The sequence below is a fragment of the Benincasa hispida genome, chromosome 4 (genome assembly GCF_009727055.1).
Source record: "Benincasa hispida cultivar B227 chromosome 4, ASM972705v1, whole genome shotgun sequence".
In the NCBI taxonomy this organism is placed as follows: Eukaryota; Viridiplantae; Streptophyta; class Magnoliopsida; order Cucurbitales; family Cucurbitaceae; genus Benincasa; species Benincasa hispida.
In genome coordinates this window covers 44,731,165-44,743,463 of record NC_052352.1, presented here as the reverse complement: position 1 = coordinate 44,743,463, position 12,299 = coordinate 44,731,165, and the positions used below count along the sequence as shown (strand labels likewise).

The 12,299-nt window shown below is 35.4% G+C and overlaps 1 protein-coding gene across 1 annotated transcript; it reads left to right on the top strand.

Annotated features, from left to right (window-relative positions):
* The first annotated feature begins 1,261 nt into the window (after positions 1 to 1,261).
* On the top strand, positions 1,262 to 11,832 carry LOC120075853 (putative transcription elongation factor SPT5 homolog 1). The gene is made up of 22 exons (XM_039029561.1): positions 1,262 to 1,583; positions 3,926 to 4,164; positions 4,290 to 4,436; positions 4,626 to 4,784; positions 4,865 to 4,948; positions 5,294 to 5,364; positions 5,463 to 5,820; positions 5,942 to 6,097; positions 6,205 to 6,302; positions 6,386 to 6,434; positions 6,512 to 6,664; positions 6,781 to 6,924; positions 7,026 to 7,119; positions 7,231 to 7,392; positions 7,553 to 7,601; positions 7,682 to 7,776; positions 7,862 to 7,940; positions 9,402 to 9,456; positions 9,550 to 9,667; positions 9,755 to 9,898; positions 10,576 to 10,676; positions 11,478 to 11,832. The coding sequence occupies exons 1-22, from the start codon at positions 1,262 to 1,264 to the stop codon at positions 11,721 to 11,723; spliced, it is 3,123 nt and encodes a 1,040-aa protein (XP_038885489.1). The 3' UTR covers positions 11,724 to 11,832.
* Positions 11,833 to 12,299: the final 467 nt, after the last annotated feature.

Here is a 12,299-nt window from a genome sequence, read left to right as displayed (position 1 = left end):
TTTTAAATTTAATCTTTCTTGAAAATTTGTTTCTATGTACGTAAATAAAATGACCAACCGAAATTCGAGCAACTAAATCAAACAAATCAATTAAACAAAATTTAAAAATTTAAACTAATAAAAAAATCGATAAAGTAAATCTATTGAACTAAAATATTTATGAGGATGGATTTGGAATTGAGGGTGAGAAGAATATATGGTGCAATGCTCATAGGAAATATACAATAACAATAATAAGGGAATAAATTTAAAAAATTGGTATCTACACAGAAACAATGAAATAAAAAATCATAAATGATTCAATTTTAAATCACGAGAGAAAAAAAGACTATCGGGAAGTGTGTAAACAATTTAACATGGTCGGTTGAAGACAAAAGCAAGGCCATTGTCACAAATTTGATGTTTCATCATTTACCATTTTTATGATTTGATACTTCACCGTTTGAAGGAAAAGTCAAGAACTACGTACTTTGTAGATATCAAAGGATTACCAATATTAATCAGGGTGAGAGAGTTACTAAACACATTCGTAACAATCAAAGAGTGAGAGTAAATAGAATCAAAAGTAAGTGGTAACTAACCGTGAGATATAGTAGACATTTCTTTAAAATTGAAGGGTAATATGAAATGTAAAAATTCTCCACTATTCCCCTTTTAATATAGTAGAGATAACTAAAAAGAAAGTAATTTAAACCACGATTAAAAACTCTAACTAATAATTTCTATAAATTTAATTAAGTATATCAATTTGAATTATTAATTAATAGTTGGTAATCATTTTCACCCGATTTCATTTAAAATTAACTCAAAACAATTATTTTTTGCCAACATCTCACTAAAGTAGTAGTGATAATCTAACGACCATCATGTAACTATTCATAAACAAGTAAATAAAAACAGAAGAAAAAAAGAATACAAAAGACCACTAATGTTGATAAATTTTGTTATTTACTTTACTACCTTTCTAAAAAAAAAATCGTATTTCTTGAATTTCAATTGATTTTACTATGACAAGTAAAAGTAAAGACATTGAAGATTTTAATTTAGTATAAAGGCATAAAACAGATAGAAAATAGAAATGTTGCAGAAAGTGGGCTTAAAAACGAAACGTTAATAGACCCGCCAACTATTTTCCCAAGTTCACACCTTTTCGCTCTCGTTCGAGTAACTCGGCCTAGGGCATAGTTCAGCTTCCGAATTTCGGTTCTTCCAGTATCTTGGCTTAGGGCATAGTTGAGCTTTGCGAATTTCGAATTCAGGGATGCCTCGTCGCAGGGACGACGATGACGACGACATTGACGCCGATGAAGAAGAGTATGAGGAGGAGATGGAACAGCCTCTCGACGAGGAGGAGGAGGAGGAGGAAGATCGTTCGAGTAGGAAGCGTCGGAGATCAGATTTCATAGACGACGTTGCGGAGGAAGATGAGGACGAAGAGGAAGAAGAAGAGGATGAGGAGGAGGAGGATTTTGGTGGCGGTGGTCGGAGGCGGCGTGCCAAGAGGCCTAGCGGTTCTCAGTTTTTGGATATTGAGGCTGAGGTCGATAGCGATGATGATGAAGATGAGGATGAAGGAGAGGACGGTATGTTTCGCATAATTGTCTTTTTGTGTTTCTTTATAGGTTCAATTAGTTCAATTTTGATATCAAATGGATTGTCGATAGATTAGAATGCACTTAGGGTTTTTCTTTGGGTTTTCCTTAGTATGTATTCAGTTCTTGGTTAAAAATGGTTATTAATCTATGATTTTTTTTCTTCGGAGTGGGGTATTTCCTCATATGCACATTCAGTCAATCCAATTGAATGGAGAATTAGGATGGCTAGTTAGGAGTTTGAATTGCGAATCTCAGAGATTTTCTAGTAGGCGGTGTTAGTTCGGACACATAAGTTATGCCTCGAGGTTTGGTTATTTGAATGGAATCAATATACAATGGTTCTGACTTTTTTTTTCTTTTTTTTTTTTTTTTGTGCTTTTCTGAAATTTGGTGAAACTTGAAAGTGAAATATCTGCAAGTCATTTTTTTTTTTTTTTTTTAAATTTATTTCTAACAAGAAACAAACTCTTAATTGTCATTTGAAAAATGATTAGTTATATCATAAAACTCTTACTTTCTTTAGGTGCATGGAAAAACAATTTATCTTTCGTAAAATCTTTAGCCCACTATAAGAGAACACAAACTGAAACTCTGTGTGAGTTTACAAAAAACACACCCATACTGTAAACTGATTTCACGAAGGCAGGAGCTATGAAATGTGCTGGACAAGGAAAACCAATGGGAGATTTGAAATTTAGCACCGCCCATCCTTCTGCCTCCTATATGGACTTTCCTTCAAATGATTGCTTTAGTGGCATTAATCCATAAAAGCTTAGCATTGCTCTAGAGCTACACGCTGCAGAGTAATTGTTATATGCTGTTCAGGTCCTTGGAGCATTTATCCAACATTCATGAGCAACCAAAAGTTATAAAGATATGTTCCCTACATCTTCTCTAGAAGCATGAAATAAAGGCACAAACTGATTATTTTGTCCTGATCTACCTTCGTATAAAGAACACGACAAGTTGTCCTTAGAAGTATGGTTGCCATCTTATTTTTGCCGTGTTAATGCCATCCAGTCATTGAATTCACGAAAATGCATTCCCCTTTTTTGGACTTCTCAACCTCCAGTGATCAACAAGCAAAGTATTCTTCCAAGTATTAAGACTGAATCTTTATGTGTTCAGCTATTGCAAAACAGTACCACTAATAATAGTATTAGTGAATTGGAGAGCCAAAAGCTAACTACTAATAGGAATGGTATTATTGGAATATGAAGGGTATATTAGTAGTTAGTTAGAGTAGTAGTTTGGGTACTTTGGTAATATATATCGTGGGAGAGGAAGAGAGTAACTAGGAATTGATTCAGTTGGTTTAGGGCTTGAGCGATCTCAAGATAGGGACTTGGTTTATCTTGTAAGTTCATGTGGTCTTGTTTCAGCACCTATCAATTTGGCATTAGTGCTGTTCGGTTCTGGGCCTCTGGCCATGGAGTTTTGTGCAAATCTGTGTGAAGGAATATGAAAGAGCAGAGCATATGTGAAGAAATGGATCAATTAAAGAATAGATTGCATGAAGAAATGGTATTAGTATTTGGGCAACGTTTCTACCTGCACCAGTATCATTCCAAAAAGGAGTTCTCCAATCAATACCAACACCAATGACCTCAAGATTTTATATATGGGCAACTTTTTTAGATGTTCCATGAAGAATTTCTTACATCGCCACATTGCCTCTAATTTGCAGTGCTACCATTGTCACCTTTCCCATAATGCTAGCAACCTCTTTATGGCACAATTTTTGAGGTTCTTCAAAGAATCACTTGTGTCGTTTAACTGAACGAGCTTCAATTTTGCTCCCCAAGTTGCCAATTTCTAGCTCCACACTCCATTCTCTCATCTTCTTCTCAATTTGAAGAACTATCCTTTCCAACCCAACAAAATCAAACCAAGATCAAAGTTACCAAGTAGCTTGTCAACCGACGCCTATAAGGAGACATTAAATTTTCCCCCCTCTAAACTTCCTTGTATTAGTTATCACAAATTTTCACCTGCCCCTTGTATCAATTTGATTTTATATTTTTCTAAAATAGCACAAAGCAAAGAAAAATTTTGGCAGCTAGTTGTTGCCCTTATGGCATTGAATAGTTTTGTTTCTTGGGGCCATCCTTTTTTTCTCTTTAACAAAGTAGTAATTGATAATGGTGAACGATGGACTGGAAAACAGGAGGTTATTTTAGTGCTGTAGTGTATTCTTGTCACTGGTTCTCTGGGTAATCTTATGTGTCTTGTTCCCTTTTAAATTCATTATTCATCTCACTAGTTTCTTTCTACACTAGCTTCTGCTTATGTACGTGTCTCTCCAAATCAATAATTTCTTTATCATGCAGATTTCATAGTTGATAATGTAGCTGATATACCCGATGACGATGATAATAGAAGGATGCATCGCCGCCCGTTGCTACCACGGGAGGATGAACAAGAGGATGTTGAAGCACTTGAAAGAAGGATTCAAGCGAGATATGCAAGGTCAAATCATATGGAATATGACGAGGAGACGACAGAAGTGGAGCAGCAAGCCCTTTTACCTTCTGTAAGGGATCCAAAATTGTGGATGGTTAAATGCGCGGTAGGATTTTAATACTTAAAACTTTCATTTTTTGTAGTTTCTTCTTAAGATTTTTCCTTTTTTGGTGTACTCGTCTTAGAGAACGGTTGTACTTGATTAATGATACACAACTCTTTTTTTATTAGATTGGCCGTGAACGGGAGGCTGCTGTTTGTCTAATGCAAAAATGCATCGATAGAGGGCCTGAAATGCAAATAAGATCTGCGGTTGCTCTTGACCATTTGAAGAACTTTATATATATTGAGGCTGACAAAGAAGCCCATGTTAGAGAGGTATATTATGTTTTTTTTTTCTTCGAATGTTATATTATTGAAGAGACTGAACAAAATTATTTAGGCAGTGATCAACAATTTAAAATTGTTTTGGTTAGTACACCTTTTTTTCATACTTCTAGTAATGATTGAGTTCAATCCTATAACCAGGCAATTAACTCTTTAAACTTGCTTTTGCTATTGTTTTAGGCTTGTAAAGGTCTACGCAACATATATGCTCAAAAAATAACGCTTGTTCCAATTAAAGAGATGACTGATGTTCTCTCTGTTGAAAGCAAAGCAATTGATCTTTCTAGAGATACATGGGTTAGGATGAAGATTGGGACATATAAGGGGGATCTTGCCAAGGTAATTGTGGTACTTTCAATGAGTTAAGATATTTCACTCACTCTATGTCTCTTTGACGTGTTGAGCTCTCTTTTCTTCAGGTGGTGGATGTTGATAATGTGCGACAGAGGGTTACTGTGAAACTGATTCCACGGATAGACCTACAGGCTCTTGCAAATAAATTGGTAATGTTTTGAAGGAAACTTTTTTTTTAATAAAATTGTTGGTATTTCATCATTATAGTATTGAACTCTCGATCATCAAATGTTGTTAGAGACTTATATTGGGAAGTTTTTCTAGCTTTATTTTTCTAGTTTTCATCTGCTTGCAATCCTTAATATATCAATTTGGAAATATATTTTGTAGGTAGCATTTTCTTCATGTTTTCATGTCTTTTACTATATATATGTAAATATGTGTGTATATATTTATGTATGCGTGTATACTATTAGTTCCTTCTCTTGGATCATTGGCATCTATCTATGAGTGAGAGTGAATATTGTTTTTGATACTGAGTATCTGTCTTTCAGGAAGGGAGAGAAGTTGCTAAGAAGAAGGCATTTGTTCCTCCACCTCGTTTTATGAATATTGATGAAGCTAGGTAGTCCACATTGTTTCTCTGAATGTAACCTGGCCTCCATATATTTGATGTGAATTCTTGTTTAAAGTCCATAGTAACTCACCCTTCTTCATATTCAGAGAGTTGCATATCCGTGTAGAGCGCAGACGTGATCCTATTACTGGAGAATACTTTGAGAATATTGGTGGCATGTTTTTCAAGGATGGTTTCTTGTATAAAACAGTGTCCATGAAGTCAATAAGTGCCCAAAACATAAAGCCGACTTTTGATGAACTTGAAAAATTTCGAAAGCCTGGAGAAAATGGAGATGGGGATATTGCTAGTTTGTCTACCTTGTTTGCTAACCGAAAGAAAGGGCACTTTATGAAGGGTGATGCTGTCATTGTTGTTAAGGGGGATCTCAAGAATTTGAAAGGATGGGTGGAGAAAGTAGAGGAGGAGAATGTCCACATCAGACCAGAAATGAAGGGCCTTCCCGTAAGAACTACCCAACTCACATGCTTCTTTCTTATTTGACTGGCCGAACCTTCTCATCATCTTATTCAAAGGGTAAGCTTATATCTCGTATGATCCTTTTTTTTTTTTTTTTTTTTTTTAGAAAACTCTTGCTGTGAATGAAAGAGAGCTTTGCAAGTACTTTGAGCCTGGGAATCATGTAAAAGTTGTATCGGGCACTCAGGAGGGGGCTACTGGTATGGTTGTGAAGGTGGATCAGCATGTGCTTATTATACTATCTGATACAACCAAGGAACATGTGAGTTTATATTTTCGTGGAACTATTATAAAATCATAGGTCTTGCATTTCTAAATGATATCTTACTTATAGTGTGCTGAAATGTCCTAAATCTATATCATCTTCAGATTCGGGTATTTGCTGATGATGTTGTTGAGAGCTCCGAGGTAACAACTGGTGTGACAAGAATTGGGGATTATGAACTTCATGATCTTGTGTTACTGGAGTAAGTAGTTTTCTAACATTGTTCTTTATTCTGAATTTTTAAATACAAGGGTTGGATTCATAGATTGTCAATAACTTTTGCAGTAATATGAGCTTTGGCGTAATTATTCGAGTAGAAACTGAGGCTTTTCAGGTGAATATGCTCTGAATCATGCATGCCATTTTTGTCATTTTATAGTCAGGAAGCTCATGAGTATGATTCTGCTCTAGATTCTTAAAGGTACTCCTGATAGGCCTGAGGTTGATATTGTGAAGTTGAGGGAAATAAAAAGTAAGATCGACAAGAAAATTAGCGTTCAAGATCGGTTCAATAACACAATTTCCTCCAAGGATGTAGTGAGGATTCTTGAAGGTCCTTGTAAGGTTAGAGCTCTGTTTCATGTTGTCTATTTCCTTCTGGATGTCAACTTTTTTTCCCTCCCCCCTTTTATTATTTATTTATTTTTAAATTTTAAATATCTTTTTTGCTCCTACTATAGGGAAAACAAGGTCCGGTGGAGCACATATACAGAGGAATCCTGTTTATTTATGATCGCCATCACTTGGAACATGCAGGCTTTATATGTGTTAAATCACAGTCTTGTGTTGTTGTGGGTGGATCTCGAACTAATGGAAATAGAAATGTAAGTTCTTGTTTTTATCAAATACCTGATTTATACAGCACCTTTTTTTGTTGACAGTTGTATCTTAACATTTAGTTTCTGCTGCATTTTTCATGTTGCAGGGTAATTCATACTCTAGGTTTGCTGGCCTTGCGACCCCACCTCGTTTTCCTCAGTCACCTAAGAGATTTCCCCGAGGAGGCCCCCCCAACGATAGTATGTGGTGGACTGTTTCATATCCATGTTGTCTTATGATTGTTTTGTGATTTTTATCTGATAAAAGGTTTATTCTCTGATTTTTTATTAAGTTGTTCACTTGTGGTTCAGATGGAGGAAGACATAGAGGTGGGAGAGGGCATCATGATGGGTTGGTTGGATCAACCGTAAAAGTTCGACAGGGACCTTACAAGGGTTACCGTGGGCGTGTCGTTGAAATAAAAGGCCAACTGGTTCGTGTGGAGCTTGAATCTCAAATGAAAGTTGTCACAGGCATGTTTTAAAAGATTTTGAGAGATACTCAAGTCTATGTTTGATATATATGGCATTACTTGCATACATTTTTTTTAAGGATATCTGGGAAATGTCAAGTAAGTCTCAGATGGAAGTTAAATATGTGGCGTTAACTCTATAATGCTTGTTTTATTTGCAGTTGACCGCAATTTCATCTCAGATAATGTGGCCGTTTCAACCCCCCATCGGTAAATATAATATATCATACATAATTAATCTGGTTTTGTTTGTTTGTTATTTCAAAGTTCTAATGTTTGCTTTGTACCAGTGATGCATCTAGATATGGTATGGGAAGTGAAACTCCCATGCATCCTTCTCGAACTCCCCTGCATCCATACATGACCCCGATGAGAGATATTGGAAGTTAGTTCTCTTTTCATGTTGTTTTTCTGTTTTTATTCTAATAATACTTTGAGGGTTATTCATGTTTTACTATCTCTTTTTATAGCAACACCAATTCATGATGGCATGAGAACACCTATGCGAGATCGAGCATGGAATCCCTATGCACCCATGAGTCCGTCAAGGTAAATTTCATTTGGATTAGTGTACTTCAGAAATTAATTAAGTTAACATGGATAACATTGTAGAATGTATGTGTTGTAGAGGCTCAATAAATTATTTTTATTTTAAATATTGTCTATAGCTTACTTTTCTGATATTATCTTACAGTTAAAACCGAGGAAAATTTAAATTCAAGGATGCATCGAACTGCTCCTGTATAGCATTATGAATAAGCTTGAAAATATTGATGCTATAGCAGATAGCTTATGAAGATTTATAATTTTTACTTTGTTTTTTTGCCAGTCTTGCAAGATTAAGAGACAGTTTCTTGAATGTATATTTGTTACTTCGTTCTTTCTCCATAATTCTTCTCTTGGCCGTTTTCTTTTGGGGGGAAAAATATACTTTTGACTGATTCTGTTGTATTCTGCATTTGTGTGTATTTTGATAGTATTTCTTAGGTATGAGCTCAGATCAGAGGCCTGAACAAATCTCTAAGACCAGAAGTATGAAGAAGGAACCCTTTTAAGCACTTCAGTCTTTCTTATTTAGTTTCCAATTGGAAACTCTTTTGTAATCACTTAGGGGGCATTTGGGGCAAGGAGTTGTTATTATAGTCCTAGGTTATTATAGTTGGATTACAATAGTTTGTGTTTGGGGTTCAGGTTATTTTAGTTTGGGTTATTATAGTATGTGTTTGAGGTGTAAACTATTTTAGTTTGAGGAGGAAATAGTAAACACTAGCCAATAATAAAAAATCGATGAATGTAAAATAGTATATATGGTAGAAAATTGGGATTTTGAAAGTGTTAGACTGTAGCTAATTGAGGATTACAAAATAGTATGTACTATAGTAAGAGGTAGTTATTATAGTCTTAGCATAATCTTTGCTCCAAACGCCCCCGTATAGGTGCTTTGGGGTCTCCCCATTATTTTATTTATTCAGTGAAATGTTTCTTATAAAAAAAAATATCATTGAAGTAGTGAAATTAAGATGTATGGAATTTTACTATAATATTTATCTTTTTGGCTCCTTAAGTCTCGTTGTTGAACTTTGGGTTAGGGAAGCTAGAATAATGAGAAGTTGGACAAGATGTGGTTTGTCATCTTTCAGAAGGCAGGCTGTCATATTTGGTACACATTCACCATCAGTTGCCTTCTGACAGTGACATATATGGTGTGAGTGGTAGTAGTGCAATAGTGAAGTCCTGTACCTGGACCGCCCTGGAGGCAAATGTGATGTTGATTGTGTTGTATATTGCTGCTCTAGGAACTAAATCAATGTGGAGAACACCTTTGGCTGTGGGATAAATCTATCTCATATATGAGAACCATATGGCTTCTTGATCTCTACTATGCTGTATTTCGTGTTTTGCATCATATGCTTTAAGCACCAGCTTATCCGTTGAACTTCTCTTTTTGAAGTTTTTTTGGGCTATTGTCTTTGATGATTGATGTTGTGAACTCTGATTTTGCTAAACTAGGGACAACTGGGAGGACGGGAACCCTGCAACTTGGGGAGCAAGTCCACAGTATCAGGTTAGATCTTTATAAGGACTTGCCAAATGCCACTACTATTCTGGCTTATTGACCATAAATTCAGTAATTTATGTTCTACTGTTGTCTCTTCAGCCAGGAAGCCCTCCTTCACGAACATACGAAGCTCCAACTCCTGGTTCTGGTTGGGCAAACACTCCTGGTGGCAGCTACAGTGATGCTGGTACCCCCCGTGATAGTGGTTCAGCATATGGTTGGTGCATTGTATTTTTTTTAAGTTTTCAACTTTTCCTTATAATAAACATAATCATATCCTAATATTACTTGTCTTCGTGTTCAGCAAATGCTCCGAGCCCATACTTGCCTTCAACTCCTGGTGGACAGCCCATGACACCAAATTCAGCCTCCTATCTTCCTGGCACTCCTGGCGGGCAACCAATGACACCAGGCACAGGTGGTCTGGATATGATGTCTCCTGTTATAGGTTTGTATTTACTTCTTTCAGCATGATATAATTTTCCCCAGATTTATTTTAAATCAGATGTTCTTCACAAAAATGTTCATAGAATTTCTGGTACAAATAGAATTAGCAATAGTTTATTATTTATATAATTATATTTGTCATTAATTTATATCTTTCTTTAACATCTGGAGGGAAGTATGTTTACAAAATAATCAATGGATAACACCTGAATTTGATTATAACTCACTTTTCCGCATTTGCATATATATAAAAAGGGCGCCACTATAATTTAATGCGAGTGAAAATTGGGTGGAGCTTCAGGGTGGGCTTGCATCGATACAATTTTCTTTTCTTTTGATAAAACTGTTCTGAAGCACGACCTTGAGTGGGCATGGGTGCAGGTATAGGGGAGCGAAGCTCCAATTTCTAGTTATTTTTAAAAAACAAATTGTATTAGGGCACATTTAACCCTCAAAAGAAAGATTTGAGTTTCTTCTAGAGAGATTTGGAATAAATTTTATTTCATAAGTACTGTATATCAAACTCGGTGGTTCAATCTTTTGCAATGGGGTCATGTCCGTGGAAACAGGAATTTCGTTCCATGACACCTCCAATATTTTTTATTTTTTTATTTTTTTATTTTTTTATTTATTTTTTTTGCTTTATTAACGATCTTGAAAAATAAATTGAAATGGCAGGTGGTGATACCGAAGGACCGTGGTACATGCCAGACATATTGGTCAATTACCGGAGGTCAGGAGATGATCCCATCATGGGAGTAATCCGTGAGGTGCTTCCGGTACGTGTTTACTAAAGCTTTGCCCACTATTTATTTGTTTATTTTTAATTACATAGTGGAGTATCAGCGTTATATAGTTTACCGTTAAATAATCTAAGTTTCAGTAAGCATCACTTAAAGAACACATCACAAAAATGGAACCATAATCACGGAGAAATTGAAGGGACATTCCACAAAGAACTAACTACTTGATGGAGAACAGTAGAGTCTTGTAAGGGGGGAAAAAAAAAAAGAAAAGAAAAGATGAAAGCAGAAGAGTTTCTTCCTTTATGCCTGGTTATTAGTGGAGTGGCATGCTAATGTTGGTTATTGTTAGAAGTTAAGTTGTTTTGATGAGGTAAATAAAAATATTTGGAAACCCTCCGGGTGATTAAATAGTGCAGAACTAATTTATTGAAACAATCTTGGAGAATTCTTGAAGAACTCTTTATTACTCCTAGAACTAATACTTCAACCTAAGAACCTCTATTTAAAGGGTACAAACCAGCCTTTTGAGAGATTTTAAAAGATTAACTAAAAACAACCAAAAAAAACTTAAAACTTGAAAAACAACCTGCTGTGAAAACAGAGTTACTCAAAGAACAGAGAAAGCAGAAAATAAAAACAGAGTACTAAACTAAAACCTCTGCCCAAGAGTAGTAAAATATAGGGACTTTAACCCCAACTCAATTACATCGGTAATGTCTTAAGGGACGGTGGGGGTTCATTCCTATCTATCTCTCCTTATTCTTTTACTAGTTGGTTTTGAGTGTGTCATAAAAAGGTGATGTTTGATTTTGGGGTTTTGGGTTTTTGCCTCAGGATGGATCGTGTAGGATAGGGCTTGGATCAAGTGGAAATGGTGAAACGGTAACAGCCCCTTCTAGCGAAGTAGAAGTGATTGTTCCTAGGAAGTCAGACAAGATCAAGATAATGGGCGGTGCACTCCGTGGTGCCACTGGCAAGTTGATCGGTGTAGACGGCACTGATGGAATTGTGAAGGTAGACGACACTCTTGATGTTAAGATTTTGGATTTAGTTATTCTTGCTAAACTTGCTCAACCGTAATTTTTATTCCTAATAAATGAGAATCATATTTGTATACTACATAGTCTAGTGTAAGTTTTTTTTTTTTTTTCAATTATAAATGAATTTCAGTTCATGTTCATGTGCAACATAATCTCTCCCTTTTTAGTTTCCATGTTTCTCCTCTTGCTTCCTCTTAATCCCTGCAAGGTTTTTACATTTAAATTCTTGCAAAATGCGAACTCCATCATGTTTAATTTTTTACTTTGAGAACAATTTACGCTTGTTACGTTTAGCGTTTTTGTGCTTTCGATTTTCAACTCTGCATACAACTTGTTTTTGGCTATTTACTATTTTGTCTAAAGTCTTAGCATGATGAACTCGTGATTATTTATTTTAGCGTTATAGTAATGTGGTCCTATATTCTACTTCAAAATATCCAATTTTGGGTATTGTATTTTCAATAACTCTTAAAATTAGTCCATAGAGTTAGTTTATTATCGTCTCTCTAACATTCTCTTTATAAACTATGAAAAATATTCATATGATGTCCTTGTACGAAAATTATTATTATTATTTAACAAATTTTGGTAAAAATTAATTTTGATGGACTAAATA

Bases quoted from the DNA above. Each gene is read 5' to 3' on its own strand.
- LOC120075853 (XM_039029561.1), top strand. From the start codon at position 1,262: ATGCCTCGTCGCAGGGACGACGATGACGACGACATTGACGCCGATGAA. The intron at 6,925-7,025 runs GTAAGTTCTTGT...TTCATGTTGCAG, and splicing joins GAACTAATGGAAATAGAAAT to GGTAATTCATACTCTAGGTT. The intron at 9,457-9,549 runs GTTAGATCTTTA...TTGTCTCTTCAG, and splicing joins GAGCAAGTCCACAGTATCAG to CCAGGAAGCCCTCCTTCACG.